This window comes from Eleutherodactylus coqui, chromosome 11, assembly GCF_035609145.1.
Source record: "Eleutherodactylus coqui strain aEleCoq1 chromosome 11, aEleCoq1.hap1, whole genome shotgun sequence".
Lineage (NCBI taxonomy): Eukaryota > Metazoa > Chordata > Amphibia > Anura > Eleutherodactylidae > Eleutherodactylus > Eleutherodactylus coqui.
The window spans coordinates 83,622,914-83,643,299 of NC_089847.1; the positions used below are offsets into that span (position 1 = coordinate 83,622,914).

The 20,386-nt window shown below is 42.7% G+C and overlaps 1 protein-coding gene across 1 annotated transcript in view; it reads left to right on the top strand.

Annotated features, from left to right (window-relative positions):
- LOC136581731 (mucin-5B-like) overlaps positions 1–20,386 on the top strand; it is a 147,540-nt gene that overhangs the window by 39,449 nt on the left and 87,705 nt on the right. Inside the window, exons 11-18 of the mRNA XM_066582355.1 lie at positions 42–111; positions 199–336; positions 910–1,074; positions 2,897–2,991; positions 6,304–6,430; positions 11,051–11,297; positions 14,285–14,337; positions 17,468–17,568. Of these exons, the coding sequence (XP_066438452.1) occupies positions 42–111; positions 199–336; positions 910–1,074; positions 2,897–2,991; positions 6,304–6,430; positions 11,051–11,297; positions 14,285–14,337; positions 17,468–17,568 (996 nt within the window). The remainder of the gene's footprint in view (positions 1–41; positions 112–198; positions 337–909; positions 1,075–2,896; positions 2,992–6,303; positions 6,431–11,050; positions 11,298–14,284; positions 14,338–17,467; positions 17,569–20,386) is intronic.

The window sequence follows — 20,386 nt, forward strand, 5'->3', positions numbered from 1 at the left end:
TTTATTTCCTAACATTTACTTTTGTATTGCTTTATACACAGAAAATAAAAATCTGCTATTGTGGAAATGTATATATCAACAATTTTTTGGTTGCCCTGCCGAAAATGACTGGTAGGTATTTTTCCCATACCATCTACAGAAAGGAAAGAAACTTTTATGTGGCTGTTATACTGATTATTGAAAACTTTCTCTTTACAGATACAATCTCTATATTTAAACGCTCAGCTTTCTACATCTATGTGGTGACAACATTTGGTCTTAGTGTGAAAGTCCAGGTGAAGCCGATCTTTCAGCTTTTCATCTCAGTGAATTTTTCATTTCAGAAGAAAACCTTGGGTAACTTCAGTCTCAAAGAACTTTATATGGGAAACTAAGTGGAATCTTCTTTTATTAGGAATAGTAAAGAATGCAACAATAATGGAGTAGCCCCCTACTTTGGTACCTCCTTTATTAGATAGTCAAGAACCACGGCAAGCATGTATCTCAACTAGTGTTGGACTAGAGGTGGCCATACACTATGTATGAATTGGCTGAACCTGCCAATTTTAGTTTGACTAGCTTATTCATCTAACATGCATGGTATCCTCCCAAGTACTCCTCAATGGCAAATATTGGGGAGATATGGGTTGTGCAGTTGAATTTCAATGCCCGATGCTTTTGTTCTGCAGTGTCCAGCCCTGGCTTTCTCCCCTTGTTGTACAAAGCAGATACATGCTCAGCTGAGCCAAGCATGTATTGATATGGAAGGTGGGTGAGGGGATAGCCGTTGACAGCTATCCAATATGTATGGGCAGCCTAAAGTCCGATGGGTCCACCATAGAAAATGTTTCTGTCAGCCCACCATCTTGGTAGCAAGCAACTGGCTACAAAGACAACTATAAAACAATTAAGATATTACATTGTATCTAGGACTTTGTGGAAATTTTAATGGGATTGAAGGTGATGATCTGAAGACCATCAGTGGAGTGGTGGAAGATGCGGTGTCAGCCTTCGGCAATTCCTATAAAACTCAAGCCAGCTGCAATAATGTGCCTGACTTCTATGATAACCCATGCTCCAAAAGCATCTTTAAAGGTAATGGCATACATTTCGCAATTGAAGTCTACGGGTACATTAGACATTCAGTATAGGTTTCCTCAGGCTATACATGTATGAATCTATTGTAGTCTTACCTGTGGGACTAGACTAGGGGTTTTCTGTTGATCATTTCACAAACGTTTTTTGTTATTGTTAATTTACTTTCCCCTTTTTTATGTCTTTATGGGTTTTTTTGTCTTAAATTTTGCTACAATGAACAGGCTGTGGATTTTGAACTTCAGCTTTTTTCAATGGAGTAGGCATTGAAGTGGTTTCTTAGGCTTTGAAAAGTTGTAACTAAGCTGAATAGGACTTGATAACAAATGGTCTCAATACGTGACAGACAGCAAATCCCTGGGTGCAGCAGTTATGTGTAAACTCTACTGATGGCACTGCTGTTGTCAAAGGTGATGTGCGACACAGGTCACAGCATACAACACGGATGACAGTTACAAATACAGTATATTTTTTTAATAAGCAACTGGAAAAGAAGAATGTTATGCAATCTAAGAGGCAGTTTAAGGACCAAATCACTCCCACAGTACTGTACACAATCCTGACTATCACTAGCAAAGAACGATGATCGCTTTTCTATACTCCTGGATAATTAAAATACATGTATGGTTTAATTCACAGTGTAACAATGCACAATACTTATATGTCAACTAGTGACTCACGATACAAACACAGTGACATGGGTCTTGCCTGCTGGTAAGATAGCTCATACTTACTGGTGTGAACACCATTGTTTACCAAGGCCAGCCTCACTTACAAAACGTTCTGCAACCAAGAGTCCTAAAACTGCAGATGATGATCGCGATGTCCTCATGCAGATTATCCCTCTTCTGGGAAGTTCTCTGTTACTTCTGCAGCTCGTCAAACCCAGGCCGGTGACTCCTACAGAGATAAGGGACACGACTGTAGCTTTAAGCAGTCTCCCAGTCCTCGCTTAAAGGGGTTGTCTCGCGGCAGCAAGTGGGGTTATACACTTCTGTATGGCCATATTAATGCACTTTGTAATGTACATCGTGCATTAAATATGAGCCATACAGAAGTTATTCACTTACCTGCTCCGTTGCTAGCATCCTCGTCTCCATGGCTCCGTCTAATTTCGCTGTCTTCTGGCGTTTTTAGACGCGCTTGCACTGTGCGGTCTTCTGCCTGGTGAATGGGGCCGCTCGTGCCGGAGAGCTGGTCACCGCGTCGTCATCGTAGCTCCGCCTCTGTCACGTGGTGCCGATCAGCCAATGAGGTGGCTGTAATCGGCAGTGGAACGCGGAAGACAGAAGAAGAAACTCCACGGTGCACCATGGGAAGACCCGCGGTGCACCGTGGGAGAAGACCAGCGGCGCCATCTTTAAAAGAAGTTAAGAAGCTGCAGAACGCTGATGCAGGTAAGTGCAATGTGCTTTTTAAAAACTAACAAATGCTTTCTTTTTCACAGGGCATAATGCAGGGGTCCATTTAAAAAAAAATATTTCGCTTTCACCGCGAGACAACCCCTTTAATGCTGAGCAGCTTCTGCTACTCCTCTCACAGGCCCCTGTGACTTCTGCAAACTGTCACACTCAGCCTCCTTCCGAGCCACACAACACCTCAGCACACACTGCAGTCTCTATCTGGTTCCTAGTAAGTTTCAGGACCTTGTTGTGTGGAGGGACCTCCCTCTGCAGTGCCTAGTAAGTTCCAGGAAGTTTCTCTGTAGTGTGTTAAAAAAAAGACTATTTTAATGTCATAAACCCCTTTAAAGCTAATTTTAATGATATTTCATGGTCATAAAAACAGTTACTCAATATTGAATATTTTTTCTTATTTTTAGAGGAATTTGCAAAACATTGGTGCTTTCGCCTGGTGAATAAACATGATGTCTTTGCTCCTTGCCATGAAGTACTGGATCCCAAACCATACCAGAAGGTAAGAATCCTTGATATGGTCAAGAAGAATAAGACAATTCAGGATTTATTTTTTTAGGGAATCATTATAGCAAATGAAACTGCAGCTAAAATACATATATAGCAGAAAACTGCAGCATGATGGCATACGGCAAGGTTGCAATTAAAGTGGGCTGAAATAGGGGAAAAAGAGCAATTACGCCATTTTTGGGGTTTAGTTTTCATGGCGTTCACAGTGTTGTAAAAATGACCTGTTTTCTTTAATCTGCATTTTAGTGTAATTATGGTGATAACAAATGTATTTAGTTTTGTTCTTAAAAAAAAGGAAAAGACATTAGTATTTTTCTCCTTATTCTTACATCCATTTTTTTCTGTCAGTGACGTTGTGTGAGGCCTTGTTTTTTTGTGGATTTTTTTGTGAAATGAGCTGTAATCTTTATTGGTATTCTTTTGGGTGTATGTGACTTTTTGATCATTTTTCATTCCTTAAAGGAGTTGTCCCGAGCCAAAACATCAAAATTTTCAATTAGCCCATTCCCCCTGTCACCCCCCGGCATAAAGCAGCCCTCTAAAGCGGTTATAAACCGCTTCCTACTTACCGTTTTGAAGAAATAATAACTTATAAAGTTCTTCTTCCAAGATGGCGCCTGTGATGTCCCAGGGTGCGTTCCACGGTGCACCGCGCTTCCAGGAGGCTTTCATGCGCGCTCCCGAGATGCCGGTCACGTGAGCAGGTGACTGACGTCATCGGTGGAGGCGTGCACTTGTAATGAATGAAACGCCGCTCCCGTGCAGTGATAGCTCGTCTGCGCATGCGCAGATGAGCTGTATCGCGCAGGCACGCTGGAGCGGCTCGTTCACAGCGGGGAGAGTACAGACTGCGCAAGCGCGTCTAAAACAGACTGCTGAGGAAGAAATTAGACGGCTCCATGGCGACGGGGACGCAGAGACAGCGCGAGGATGGAGACAAGTGAGTGAATAACTTCTGTATGGCTCATATTTAATGCACGATGTATATTACAAAGTGCATTAATATGGCCATACAGAAGTGCTGAACCCCACTTGCTTTCTCGGGACAACCCCTTTAATTTGGGAGTAGTGGTTGCCAAAAAAAATACTTTTGTTGTATTTTTTAAACTTTGTTGGGATCCCAGGTCCAGCATTTTTGGATGTGGCAATACCAATTATATACATTGCTTTTAGGCCACTTTCACACTGGCGACAAAATCGGGAGATTTTCTCGCGATGCAACAGAGTTACAAATGACATGTATGTGAAGCCCGTGCTCTCCAATGGGTTCCTTCACATTAGCGATGTTTTGTAGGCTGATACATTGCGAAAGAAAAAAATCATGACATGCTCTATACAGCTGCAATTTGCGATGTTTTGTAACCCATGTTTCCCTATGGAGCCTTTGTTTGTGTTGCATTGCACAGTTTTCGTGTGATGCAATGCAACTTTTACAGTAGAAAGTCCTACTGTTTGTCCCTAAAAATAAGCCCTAGCTGCCCTTAAAAAAACCCAAAAAACAGTACATTACCTAACAGGCACTGTCCGCTCCACCGCACTTCTACGGCTGTTCTGCTGCACTTGTTTGTAGTCTTCATCCACTGCTTCCTGGTCAGGGGGTTCAAATAGCCCGCATCCAGGAAGCGCTGGCTCTGATTTGTTCTTGAGCGCCGCGGCTCAGCCAGTCACTGCAACGCTCAATGAACCAATCACGGCCATTCAATGTGATATCGCTGTCGCTTGTGTGAAAGAGGCGTTACTATTTAGATTTTTTCTTCAAAAACTGGGTCAAGGGGGAAGTAAACTTTTTTTTAGCACCCTAGTGGGACTAGAACATGTAATCTCTTGATTTTGATATTTGTGTATTGCAATGTATTGCTCCTTGGCGGTCATTGTAGTAATAGCTATACTAGGATGGTAGGCATGGATGTTTTCACTAGGCCTTCAGCTGTCATGACAGTTGTTTGGCACTTCATATCATTGGAGACCAATCAAGTGACAGCGTCTAACCACTTAGATGCCGCTGTCAGCATTAACCATGGCACCTAAGGGGTTAAATGGTTGAGATCTGGGTTCTCTCTGTTCCTGGCCCCTGCAGGCAGGTGTCAGCTACCGGTATGTGTCACAGTAAGTACCCACTGTGCATGCAACAAGTTTAACTCCTCAGCGAAAAAAGTAGTTTCAAAAGATACATTAAGAAATTAATTAGTACAGAATTTTGAACCAAAAACCAACATGATGATAAAAGTTGTAGAGTGACTTTGAGCAGGTTTTTTTCTTTCAGCACCTACTGTAGTGGCTGCTTTATTAATACTCAATTATTTCAATAGACTTTGGCTTTTCATCGGTTTTCAACTCAAATTGTCAAGCTTCAGGAAACTAATGCAGTGTCCAGGCCAATAAGCTTCCATATACTTAGATACAATTGCAGTCGATGAGGGTGGATGCTAGCAGAAACTACTACGGCCAGCCAAGGATAGTTAGAAGATTGTAAATATATGGTCCTAGAGCTCCAATCTGACAGTCTATTAAAACGAACACATACTATATTACAGGGAGACAATGACTATTATCCATATACATATTCATACTATTATCCATATACATATTCATACTATATCTAATATGTCCCATTGCTTTCCTTCTTTGAGGATACTTTTCAGTTCCCTTTGGTATTTCTTAGTAGGGGCATTTTTTAGCCTACATTTTTAATCCCTAAAATACAATATATAGTCTCAAAATACATTTCCTTACCCATAGTTACCGCTCCCCCTTGACTTCAGACATAATATCTTTGTTCTTCTCTAGCCTTCTTAATGCATCCTTTTTTCTTACCAATAAAATAAAATTATTAGCGGGCTTCATCTTTAGCTTTTCTAAAGCACACAATACTAACTCCTTAACCCCTCGGTAACATCCAACATGCATGTATGGCAGATGTAAATGGGGTTTGTATGGAGTGGGCGGGATCCCACCAATCAGCTTCCTAAAGAGGCCACGGCATTCATGTGTGCACCATAGCTTCTTCTCAGGCATATGATGTCACGTTCATCAATCACATGGCCTGGGAGCACCTCAGCCCTATGCAAGTGAATAGGATTGAGTTACTATACCAGGCACAGCCACTATACAACATACAGGGGTGAAGCAGACAGTGCCTGGTATGGACCGAAGTGGGTGCAGTACTCAGCCACACTGTCACTTCAATCAACTCAGAGAATGCCTGAGCAGCGGACACCTGCCAATCAACTATTGATGATCTAACCCTTTAAGTAAGTTTCTACATTATAAGTAATTGCAAACTCTTTCTGCTTCCTTCCCTTAGCACTGCATATATGATGTATGTAACTCAGAGAACAGTGAGGAAGCTATGTGTTCCTGGCTTGGAGAGTATGCGAATGAATGTAGGAGCCAAAATGTCTTTCTGCAAAACTGGAGAGATAACCTTTGTGGTAAGGATGCTTGCAAAGTCACATGTTTACCTAAATCTGCATGTCTGTATTATAAAGATACTAACACCTGGCAAAATACAAATAAAACTCACAGTAACAGAAAAAAAACATCAATATCACATACTAGTTGGAAAGCTTCTCGTCCTAAAAGTATTTTATAATAACCTGATTAACCAGAGCAGGACCAAGCGCCATACATTTACGATGCTTGGTCCTGGGATTTAATCCCATTCGCTGGTAAAAATCTGGTGCAGAATTAAAGCTCCTGCAATGCAGCAGGAGCATATCAGGTCCTTGGTTGTTAGTCACGGCCGAGCACCCAGAGGAGAAAGAAGAAGAGTTTTTTAGCTGCTTCTGCCTTTTATCGTGCAGACTACATAGCACTCAATGAGAGAAAGAAGTGCCACCTCTGCTATTTGACCTGGCGATCATGTGACTGCCGGATGCCCTCTGCCATGGCTTTGCTGCAGAGTCCTAGCAGACCCAGAACAGCTTTGCCAATGACTACTGTCACTGCAGGAGGGCGTTCCCCTGTAATTGCAGCTTCCATGGACACCCCAGCCATAGTAGAAAAGTGTGAAAAAAAAAAGACAAAATGAATATTCTCTGTAGGTCTTATATGAAGTCACAAAGGTTACAAAAATAAATAACAAAATAAAAATATAAATGTGAAAAAAAAAAGCCCACCACCGACTTCAGCCATAACTGCTGCCATATGAATCTTATAATCTGAGACTATTCAAATTATATATCAAAATATCTGAAACAAAATAAGGAACCCATTCCTATACTTTATTTTAACATAAATATACTAATTTTAAAAATCAACAACTATAAATGAAAAAAAAAAATATTTTTTAGCTTTTTGCACCTCATAAAACTAAAAAAAAAACTGTGAAAATAGATATTTAAAAAGTAGCTCACAGAAAAAGAAAATGCAGCAAAAATAATTTTGGTAGCTAAAGAAAAAAAACAGGGCAGTAAAAATCACTATATGAATAAAATACCTAAAAGGTGTCTGCTCCTTTTAGACCAAATCAGCCTGGTCCTTAAAGCATTACAATTGGAGCTTCAGACAAGTTTTTTGTCCAAGCTGATAACTGGGGTATAAACTGTGGTTAATTTAACTTTGAGGAAACTATCTACCAAAACATACTATACAAAGCTGGCAATTCCTTTAAGTGATGTTGTTGCTATGTATGGTATCATGGATTGTGTTGGGGCTATAATAAAAATAATTCCAATCAACATAAAATTATAATCTACAGGCAATGCTTACAGCAAAGATAATCATTATTAATTATAAGAGTAAATTAAGCATAAACCTTCCACTATGACAAATCTATATACAGGATTATTCAAAAAGAAGAAGCAGATTTGGAGATTTTAATCACAAACAAACTACAAAAGACAGGTACACAACCCTCACATCGCTGAGATGTTCAAGGTTCATTGTTTTTTTAGCCCATACCAGTTAGTTCCACTTTCTGCTACATTGCACCGCTTAGTGTCACGCTTATAGTCTTATGGTCCCTGAGGTGTGTGGAGTGGTATGTATTCAACATAGCCACCATGATTGCACAACAAACATCAAAGCAGTGGCCATTACTTGCTACACACTAATTAGCTGGTGCCTAGTTATTGAATACGCACCAGCTAATGAGGAGGGGGGCACGGTCTTGCATGAAAATTTTCAGAAACTTCTTCAAGTTGGGGAAACTACCAGTTTTGCAGCATGTCAAAGTACGACATTTCTATCACAGTTCACTCTGAGAAAAAGAATGGCTCTTAACCAGAAAATCGTCCCCTTCCATATCCTGCCGAATTGCAGCACAAAATTCAAACCTTTGTATGATCATCTGGAGTCAATGCCTGGAGTAACTAAAACTGTACGACTTCATATGCAGACACTTTTTCAGAACACGCCATACCTGTGGTTGAGGAATTCCAAGTTCAAGGCTTGCTTTGGGTGTGAATTTTCTTGGACTTCTTCGAAAGCAGCTCTAGTATGCGCCACATTTTCATGAGACGTATGCGGGCGACCAGTGTTTTTCTATTTGCATATGCAACCAAGTTCAACATATTTACCACTCATAAATTTGCTTGTGACGAGGAGAGTGTTTTCAGAATTGGTGTCGGAATTTACATTACACTTGAACAATGGATTCACACTTGGCTAACTCAAGCACACAATTTCGCCTTTGGTGACGCCATTTTCCAGTAATCTCTAAACAACAAGAAACAGTCATGTAATGTGTCAGAAAACTGGAACTTACGGTTTGTCATGAAAAAACTTTGAACCTTCCTCTTTTCAGCGATGTACGGATTGTGAACCCATCTTTTGTAGTTTGTTAGTAATTAAAGGAAACCTGTCACCTGTTTAAAGCCCCATAAACTAACTTGCGCGTTAGACTCTTATAGGAGAGTCCTTCAATGGAACTCTGAAGATTCAGATTTTGATGTGGTGTGCAGACTTCAGCAGCAACGGGAACCAGAAAGTGTATGAGTATAAAAAATACATCACCCAGCTCCCTGTCACCTCCCCTAACAGCTCCATAACTTAGTTTAATGTGCTTCAGCAAGTGTCAGGTTCCCTTTAAATCCCCAAATTTGCTTCTTCTTCTTAAATTAACTATGTACAGTCAGGGTTATTACAAATGATCTTCCCGATTTGAAACATTCATAACTCAGTTTAATGACACTCAGATATATAAATTGGATATCAATTGAAACAGAAACTCAAAACTTTAATGTAGCGAAATTGTCTAACAGTAAAACGGTCCTTGTTGCCCAAAGAAACCAATCACAGCATTGCAGCTTTCATTTCTCAAGCTGCTGAGGTAAAATGCAAGCTGCACTGTGATTGGTTCCTATGGGCAACAAGGACCATCTTATGGTAGACCGTTTTGCTAGAATAGACCCAAAAAGTTTTATTCTGTTGTAGGTGTCGCTAGGGGGATAGAGACAAAATGTCTGCCAACGAAGATAGAAGAGCATTTTGTGTCCTTGGTTTTCATGTCTAGCAGCCTGTTATTAGTGTGTAACCTTATTTTCAAACAAAGTTTGGTGAAGATCCACTCAGTGGGCGCAAAATTCTTAAGTGGTACTCCAATTTAAGGGAAAAAAGTTGCATCTGTAATTGTAAATCATCTGGCTGTCCACTAGTAAGTGTGGAAACAGTGGAGCGTGTCCATGCAATTTTCATACAAAGTCCTCAGAAATTCACCGTCGGAGCAAGAAGAATTGGACGTCCCGCAGCTGACTGTGGAAGACTCTGCGCAAACATTTGTAATGTTATCTCTACTGATGGTATTTGTTTTAGGCCCTGAAATTGGATGACAAAGTGTGGCGACATTCTTCCTGCGAAAGTCTGCAAATTCTAATGGAAAGCGATTGGTTCATGGCATCTTTCATGTTTAGGGATAAAGCCGCCTTCCACCTTTCGGTCAGTTAACTAATGTTATGTAATAATCTGGGGGAGAGAAAACCCACTTCTACGTGGAGCGTATGCACGACTTTCCTACGGTGAATGCATTTTGTGCTATAACCTGTAGGAAAATGTACGGCCCCTACTTTTTCCATGAGGAAGCAATTCCAGGGATTTCATACTTGGACATCATACAGATATGGCTTCTACTACTCCTGGAACTCCCGGTTTCATCTTACAACAGGACGGGGCACCCCCATTCATCATTGTCACAATGAAGTCAAAAGTGAGCGGCGACTACCAAACAGATGTATTGGCCATGCATGTAGTGACGATAGTGAAATTCTTCCTTGGTCTGCACGCTCCCTGAACCTTACACCATGTAATTTTTTTTTTCTGGGAAGTGTTAGGCTGGGTTCACACGGGGCAGATTTGCCGTGGAAATTCCGTGTGGAATTTCACCGCGGCAAATCCGCGTGGAATTTCACCGCGGCAAATCCGCATGCGGACGCTAATCCCGGGATTAACCAGCCATGTGGACGAGATTTCTGAGAAATCTCGTCCACACAGGATGGCAAATCCGCTGCGGCTAAACCGGCAGAAGCCGCTGCTGCAGCGCGGATTTGCTGACCGCAGCATATCCATTTTTTTTTTCCCGCCATTGCGGGTTTTGAAGCGGCTGTTCTCCCAGCGGAAATCTCACGTTTTTTTGCTGCGGCCAAACCACGCGATTTCCGCCGAGAATCCACCCTGTGGAAACCCAGCCTTAGAGTCTACGTGCTCCCCTTACCACCCACCATGCTGAATATGAGAATGTATGACAGAAGCCATTGCATCAGTCAGTTGTAATCGGCTACAATGTATATGGCAGGAATTTGATTACAAACTCAATCTATGAGAGGGGCTAATATTGAACACCTCTGATGTAGAAAACATTTTTGATGTTGCACAACAAAACTTTTTGAGTTCCTGCTTCCATTGATATCAAATTTATGTATCTGAGTGTCATTCAACGGGAAGATCATCTGTAATAACCCTATATGTTTATATGTGTATACACACACACACACACACACACACATATACATACACATACAGGGTTTATATATATATGTGTGCGTATACATATATATACACATATACATACATACACACACACATTTTAAAATGGATTTCTCTTATATTTCTATCAGATCCCGGCTGTCCTGAGACCTTGGTGTTTACATCTAGCCCGAGGCAGTGCAATTTCACTTGCACCTCTTTAGCAGAACCAGATACCCTGTGTCATATTACTGCTGATCCAAGAGAAGGCTGCAGCTGTCCAGAAGGGACTTACCTGACACACGATGAAAAGTGTGTTCACCCGGAGGATTGTCCTTGCAGCTATAAGGGGCGTACTGTTCCAGCTCATCAAACATTTAAAATAGATGACATCCTGTGGTAAGAATTTGGAAAACAGAGCTTCATATCCTTCATATCTACACAAATGCTGCATTTATTAACCATTGTAAGGAACCTTCAACATGGCCGAAATAACAGCTTATTCATACAAGCAAGAAACTTGCACGTGTTTTATGTGATTCACACAAAACTTGAATATGAAATCCATTCTTTGGAATGGATTTATTCACACGAGCAATTTTTACCAAGCAAATTGTGATTGTTTTCAGCAAGAGAAACCAAGTAATCTTGTAGATATGACACTTTTTAATAGCTAACAAAAAGACATGATGCTACAGCAAGCTTTCCAACCTACACAGGGTTCTTCCTCAGGCTTAATGTAACAGATCTAAAGTCATATTTATATAAATACATATACACATGATCACATGGCAGGGCACAGACATGGTGTGATTAATTTACACTTTAATTGAATTCCAGAACAGGATAAGAAGGCACAGACATGTTGTGATTAATAGCACTTAGAAAAATACCAGAAAGGGGTGAGCATAACAGTAAATACTCAATTAGTCCAGTGACAAAGGATGTGAAAGTTTTATGGTCTCTAGATTGATGTTAGGGGGTCACCACGAGGCCAACGTTACCTCTGCTCTGGGTTTCTCATATCTCATATTCTCCACTGATGTAAAAACCCCCTCCAAGATTCATTCCATTTTTTGATGGTATTAAAGGTGGTTATTAACTTATATTCCCAAATTCTTCTGTGACATACAGACTTAAAATTGCCTTTAAAGGGGTTGTCCCGCGGCAGCAAGTGGGTCTATACACTTCTGTATGGCCATAATAATGCACTTTGTAATATACATTGTGCATTAATTATGAGCCATACAGAAGTTATAAAAAGTTTTATACTTACCTGCTCCGTTGCTGGCGTCCTCGTCTCCATGGTGCCGACTAATTTTCGCCCTCCGATGGCCAAATTAGCCGCGCTTGCGCAGTCCGGGTCTTCTCCTGTTCTCTATGGGGCTCCGTGTAGCTCCGCCCCGTCACGTGCCGATTCCAGCCAATCAGGAGGCTGGAATCGGCAATGGACCGCACAGAAGAGCTGCGGTCCACGGAGGAAGAGGATCCCGGCGGCCATCTTCACCGGTAAGTATAGAAGTCACCGGAGCGCGGGGATTAAGGTAAGCGCTCCGGTAAGCTTTCTTTAGGTCCCTGCATCGGGGTTGTCTCGCGCCGAACGGGGGGGGGGGGGGGGGGGGAGTTGAAAAAAAAAAAAAAACCCGTTTCGGCGCGGGACAACCCCTTTAAGTATAATAACTTTCATATGTTGTATGCGGTGTCCATGACTAGAAAAATGCTTTGCCACAGGTAATTCTGTCTTTCTCTCTTTAATGGTGTGCCGGTGGGACCTCATCCTCGCTTTCAGTTTTTGCCCTGTTTCTCCAACATAAAGGCCCCCAACAGGACATTTACTGCACAGGATCAGGTACACAACATCGGACGTGGAACATGTGAATGTCCCTGGGATCTTATAGTCCTGCTGTGTGTTGGGGATTTGTATCATGTCCGCAGTCAGTACATGTGAGCAGGTCTTACCACTCCTTACATTACAGGGATAAGTTCCTTTTTGTGTGTCAGAGGGTAATGCACTCCCGATTTATAAAGTTCCTCAAATTTGGATGTTACCTGTAACACAGAAGTGGACGGTCCGGAAATATGGTTTTCAGACGGTCAGCCTTGTGTAGGGTATGATGAAGTTTCTATGCATACTGCAGCGTAATGTATTTGCGCTACGAGCGAGGTTGATTTTCACATGTCTGTGCATTGTATTATACTTTTTGTGCACACAGGGCCTGATCATAATGCAGCGCACACCTCCTCTGTCCTGATTTAAAAGCCTATTTAACCTATTGAAGTCCAGATGTGTTCTTTTCCCCATGTTTTTTCGCTGTATTTTGTGCATCCCCTTGCATATCACATTTCTATTTGTGCACTCCTTATAGACTGCAATGGGGTCTTTTGGTGCACAAATGCGCACATAAAATAGGACATGCTCTATTTTTTTGTGTGCAAGAGAAATGTATGAGCAAATAAAGGGAATGTGAATGAACCAAGTGTATTGTGTGCAAATACACCCATGTGAAGGAGCCCTAAAAGTGCATTTTAGGGCTTATTCACACATTTTTGTTTGTGCAGGTATTTTCACGGGCAAAGTCTGATAAACACAGAGGAAAAGTAAGACCTGCTCTATGTTCCTTTGTATTGCATAGCAAAAGTCCCATAGACATCTATGAGAGGTGTGAAAATACACAAAGGGAGGGGTGTGTCAGGGAAAAGAACACATCCAGACCTCATTAGGCTTTAAATAGCCATGAAATCCACGGAAAGGGAGTAACACGTGGCATTTCAAATGCAATCTCCATACCTTGCTTATGTGCAAATACGCTCCATTGCAGTGAGTGTATTTACACATACGTTCATCCTTAGAAGCCCTACTAAAACTTCCGACAGAAAACATGACTTGTTTATATACACACAGGGTTTTCCCTAGAAGCATGGCTTCCATGGAGCCTGTTAGGCAGTGAACAGTGACTGAATGGCTCCATAATTAAGGACCTGTACAGGTTCTGTGTCCGTGCGCATGAGCCCCAATCCCATAATTGAACCCAATCAGTAAATATGGCATTGCAATGAACACTATATTATCACTTGTTATTTTTATGACTTATTAGACCATCGGAGTGCATATCTGAGTGGTTGATATGTGCTTGAATAAATATACATACGGTATATGTCTGTACATGAAGAATGAGTTTTCATGTATTTAAAGTTCCATGTACATATTCATTTCTGCTATAATACATTGGTAAAAAGACAGTGCATAGCAGGCAGTAGCGCATACATACAATATGTATTAGTCATGAGACAGAAAGCATGTAATGATGATATGTATGACTGTCCATTTTCATTTCCAAATGCTTCTTTGAGTTGCGACTAGACATGCAGCATTTTCTTTTTTGCAGTAAATGTATACGAGGAATCCTGGAATGCCCAAAGGGAATAGAGATTGGCCAAGGTATGTCCTGGGTGAATGCTGTCCAGTAAATGGGCACTAGAAGTTCTCAGATGAACATGGTGTGGCATACTGTAGGTGGATGCGGATCTTGAGCAACACTATCAATTTTGATTCCTTAAAGAATAACTACACTTTTATAAAAAGTCGGACATATCAGTGAGAGGAAGATGTCAGTTTTGATCTCTGGATACTGAAACCCCCACTGATTGCTGCAACAAAAGGCAGAAGCAATCAACTACCCAGGACTGTGACTGTAACAAGGGGGCATCCTCTTCTTCTAGAGGAAAGAAAGTTTCTACACCAACACAGAAGGGGGTTCTTTACTGTAAGAGCAGTGAGACTATGGAACTCTCTGCCTGAGGACGTGGTGATGTGAACTCACTAAAAAAGTACAGGAGGGGCCTGGATGCCTTTCTTGAGGGATATAATTATATATATTATAATTAGAGTTGAGCGAACATACTCTGCCGAGCTTGATGCTCGTTCAAGTATTAGCATACTCGATGGTGCTCGGTACTCGAGCGAGCATCATGCTGTATTCGACCCCGCCCCGCTGCGACGTGTCAGTTTTGACCCCTCCCCACTGCGAAGCTGTGCATTTCAACGGTAGTTTGTGGCTGGCTTGGGGGGAGAGAGAGAGAGAGACAAAAAAAAAAAAAAAGCTCGGCACCTGGCGTCCCACATACAAAAATGCTCGAGTCTCCCATTTAAGTCAATGGGGTTCGTTACTCGAATAGAGCTCTCAAATTTTATGAAAAGCTCGACTCGAATAACGCAGACCAGACCCGAGCATTTGGGTACTTGCTGATCTCTAGTTATAATCACTAATTACTTCAGAGGGATCGGTGATCCAGGGATTATTCTGATTGCCAGATTAGAGTCGGGAAGGATTTTTTCCCTTAAATGGGAAAAATTGGCTTGTACCTCAGTGAGGTTTTTTGTCTTCCCCTGGATCAACATTGGGGGGTAATGAACTGGATGGACATATAACTTTTTTCAGTTTAACATACTAAGTTACTAAGTAACTGAGCACTATGCTTCTTCAACCGTGATCACCTCTTCTAAGAAGCTGAAACAGGTTCATAGATATTGGCTAAAACAGATTTGAGCTTGTCTTTAGTTTCCGAGGAAAGCCAATCATGTCTGAAGTGGCATGGCACTCAGTCGAGTCTTTCTGGCCTTTTGTCTCAGTGATCGGTTGGTGAGTCTCACTCCCCTCAGCAACAATAATAGGTAAAGTTCCCTGGTGCAAGTATCGAGTCATGACTGACTCCTTGGGTAACACTACAACTCGGCAGACTGTTTTTCTGGCAGATGTTTTTTGCGGGGTGGTTTGCAGCTGGGTACTCATTTTACTGACTTCGGAAGGATGGAAGGCTGAGTCAACCTTGAGCTGGCTACCTGAACCATCTGGGGCTTGAACCCACAATCTTTAGGTCATGATGAAGGCTTAGTACTGCATTTCTTCTGCCTCATGCTGCACAGTCATACTATAGCTTTGTTTTTTTGGGAGTTGCATGGGGCCTTACTATATTTTTGTATGCCTTTTATTTAATATGGAGGCATATGCAATTGTTTTGTTCATTCTGTATCAAACCAAAAGAAAAAAAAATGATGACATTTTCTATTACATGCCGAATTACAGAGCTATTGTCCTCTAGGGTAGAATATCTCCCACATACAGCATCCAATGGAGCATGGTGGTGGGGCACAAGTCTCCATGGCTTAACAAATACAGCTGCCATTAGTATAAAATAAAAAAACAACTACTAACGTCTTATTTGCCTCCAGTCATGCAGTGCTGAAACTCCGCCAGTGCCCTGCCAGTCTCTGATGACATGCAGGCAGCAATAATATTTCATGCAGCTAAAGACTGCTCTAGCCATCAATGATTCATATGCTATAATCCTGCCATCTGGGCTCCCATCACTGAGCAGTGATGCCAGGAATATGGCACATGAGTGCTGCGACCACTGATTGGCTGCAGTGGTCACATGCTAGCGGCTTATAAACAAAGACCAGGCGGACTACTGGAGATTCAGTGCAAGATCGCCAGGCAAGAGGCGGCTGTTTTTAAAGGGCTTTCCGGGCAAATACTATTGATGACCTATCCTCATCAATAGTTAATTGCCAAGGACCCATCATGCGGGATTCCGGGTGATTACCTGATTGCTCAGCCCACTGTCAGTGCAGCAGGGCTGAAAGTTGTCATTAGGGATGGGAGCGGAAGTGCCATAAATGACTTCACTACCATTGAAATCAGTGGGAGCTGAAGCAGGTATTTCACTTCTGGCACTCCAGACTTCGACACCGGAGGTCCAAAGTGATGGCTTCCTGGCGATTAATTATTGATAATGTATCCTGAGCACAGGACATCGATAGTTTTTGCCTGGAAAGGCCCTTTAAAAATAGCTGGCGTTGGCATAAAACAATAAAAGAAACAGTACTCACCTCTTGCTTTCCCTGGCGATCCTGCACTGAAGCTCCGGTGGTCCTCCTGGTTTTTGTTACTGCACAACCCACGTCTTCAGTTATGTACTGCGCAGCTACCGACTAATCAGCACTTTTCTGTCTTTTAGGGAAAGTGCTGATTAGTAGAGTCAGCTGTCTGTTAAGGCGAATCTGTCATGTTCCCATAACACCATAAACTGAAAGCAGAGGGCCCCCAGAGCACACAGGCCCCATAGTAGCGGCATGGCCTACCTCCATTGGAGGTAAACCACTGGTACTACAAAGCCTGTAGATTTAGTTCTGTGTGCCACAGTATAATGCCTCCATACTGAACTGTACTACAGAGATATTCTCCCCTAGAAGCTATGATTCAGATGAGTACCTATCAGTATAACTTTTTTTGCATAATTCAGAAGTACATCTACAACTACAAGTTTTTAAAATGACGCACATTCATTTAAAAAATGATAACGGAAATTTTTCAATATACCCTGCACCTCTAATATAGTAGCTGTATGCGGTGGAAGTAACAGAATACTAAAAGGCCAAGTATTTGAAAGGAAAGGGAACCTGATTGTAAATAAATTTGAAGGATCATTTATAGACTTTTTTAGCCTATACAATCTTATTGTATTTTACCTTATTTTCTACTTTTGATCATATGCTTTGTTACTTTTAGCCTGCAACCCACCAATGTATTATTATGACTGCAAGTCTCACGATCCAGATAAAGTGGGATCTCAGTGTCAGAAAAGCTGCACAACTCAAGACATGGAATGCGTAAGAATAAAAAAAAACCTCAACCCTGAGCTAAGCTGTTAATGTATTTAAAATTATTGAAATATTCAATGTTTGCATATATTTTAGCACCCCTATAGCCAATGTTCCCTCTGCACCTCTGTAGCTAGTGAATGGGGCAGTTAGGGACCTGACTTGAACTATAGTGCAAATTTTTGTCAGCTCATAGGTGGCACAGAGTTCACTTTCAAGCACATGGACAGGTAATAGACAAGCTAAATGTATTAAACTGTGTGAGCCTCCTAAAGGGATTGTCATCAGGTTCATGAATTTTGAGTCATGGAGCCGGGCCAGCGTCTTCCCGCCTGCATCATGCAGACTGACAGGTCTCTCCCCTTTTGTGTATAGGGAGAGAGCTGTCATTCTGCCTGCTGTGGGCAGGGAGAGGCCGGCATGGTTGCCTACTTGGCTCGGAGCTGAGCTTCAAGTCAAACGTCATGAACCTGGTGGCAGAATCTTTTTAACAGATTAGACGCATCTTTCTTTTTTTCCCACAGTTCATATTAAAGGGGTTAAAAAAGTTTCCTGGTGGCAGTCATGCATGCGTGTTTTCACTCCCTTCATTTCAGTGGGACTGCCATAGATAGCCAAGCACTTGTATTCGGCCATCTATGGCAGTGCCATTGAAGTGAATGGAGCGATAGTGCACACGTATGACCACCAATCCATTTATATTGAACACTTGAGGACCCCTGTTCTCATGATCAGTAGGGGTTCCAGTGGTTGAACCCTCACCAATCAAATAATTATCCCATACCTTGTGGATATGCAATAAATTTAATTCTTGGCACAAGCCCTTTAAGACAGATCTATGAGATACCTGTCATAATAAATCTGCTTACACTATTTAAACCAGCTATGTAAATTACATCATGTACCCTCATCTTTGCCGCCAGTTTACCATCTTTTTGTTATGGTCTTTTATTTGTTAATAATTATTGGCTACATTATATCGCTACTGATCAATCTTCTTGAGGAAACGCGATGAGTAGGATTTAGATCATACTGGGTGGTTTAGACCTAAAAAGGAGGGAAAGCTTTGTTCCTCTAGACCAGTGATGGCGAACCTTTTAGAGACCGAGTGCCCAAACTGCAAACCAAAACCCACTTATTTATTGTAAAGTGCCAACATGTCAGTGGGCGGGGCTTTCACAACGTATGATTTTTACTTCCGTCGTTCTTAAAAGGACAGGGCTGTTTCAAAATAGACTGGGTGCAGATTTTGACTTCTTTTGGATGCGGAAATGCTGTGGAATTTGCCACGGAAATTTCCGCTGAGGATATTCTGCAGCATTTCCACCTCGTGTAAACATATCCCAGCAGTGATATTGACCTCCCCCCCCCCCCCACCCAGAGCGGCCCCAGCAGTAGGAATGACCCCCCAGAGCAGCCCCAGCACTAATAGTGACCCCCCGCCCAGAGCGGCTTTAGTGGTTATAGTGACCCCGCACAGCGGTCCCAGTCGTAATAGTGTCATCCCACAGTGGCCCCAGTAGTAATAGTGACATCCCACAGTGGCCCCAGTAGTCATAGTGACATCCCACATCAGCCCAGTAGTAATAGTGACATCCCACAGCGGCCCTCAGTAGTAATAGTGACACCCGACAGTGGTTCCCAGTAGTAATAGTGACACTTCACAGCGTCCCCAGTAGTAATAGTGACATCCCACAGCGGCCCCAGCGGTAATAGTGACACCCCACAGTGGTCCCCAGTAGTAATAGTGACACCACACAGTGGTCTCAGTAGTAATAGTGACATCCCACAGCAGCCCCCAGTAGTAATAGTGACACCCCACAGCGGTCCCAGCGGTAATAGTGACACCCCACAGTGGTCCCCAGTAGTAATAGTGATATCCCACACTCGTCCCCAGTAGTAATAGTGACATCCCACAGTAGCCAGTAGTAATAGTGAGATCCCACAGTGGCCCCCAGAAGTAATAGCGACATCCCACAGTGGCCCCTGTAGTAATAGCGCGCCCCTGTGAGACCCAAATCACCCCCTCCCCCCCACCTCCTCTGCTTGGTGCTGTTGCTGCCACAGATCCCAGGAGCACACTGTGACGTGCTGCCGGACACCACCTCCCCTCCCCTGCTCTCGCGGAACCAAGTAGGAGACGTCAGAGGAGGGGGGAGGAGGATCTTGGCTGCACACTGACATCACAGTGTGCGCCGGTATCAGCTCCTCTAGCAGCGCTGCTGAGTGAATACAAGCAGGGGAGCTGCAGCACCCCTGCCGGCATTTACTAATGTGGGGAGCGGACGACGGCGGCGAGTGCCAGCTGGGAAGGCTCTGAGTGCCGCCTCTGGCCCGCGTGCCATAGGTTCGCCACCACTGCTCTAGACTGTGTAGCTGGTATTAGCCTGTCAGTGCCTTAGTTAAGTGGGTTGATACAACATTTTGGTTCACAACTAGAGATGAGCGAGTATACTTGCTAAGGCTAACTACTCGAACGAGTAGTGCCTTAGTCGAGTATCTGCCCGCTCTTGTCTAAAGATTCGGGTGCCGGCGGCGGGCGGGGAGGAATGGAGGAAAGATCCCTCTCTCCCTCCCGCTCACCGCCGCAACTCACCTGTCACCCGCGCCGGCAGCCGAATCTTTAGACACGAGCGGGCAGATACTCGACTAAGGCACTACTCGCTTGAGTAGTTAGCAGTAGCGAGTATGCTCGCTCATCTCTATTCACAATCCATTATCGGAACAGTTAGGGTTTTCCCGTGCTTTATGCCCCTTTTCCTTGCTCTTTTCTACTGTACTATTTTAGTGAAACATCAAATATTCATCTAAAAAAGATTTCTGGGGT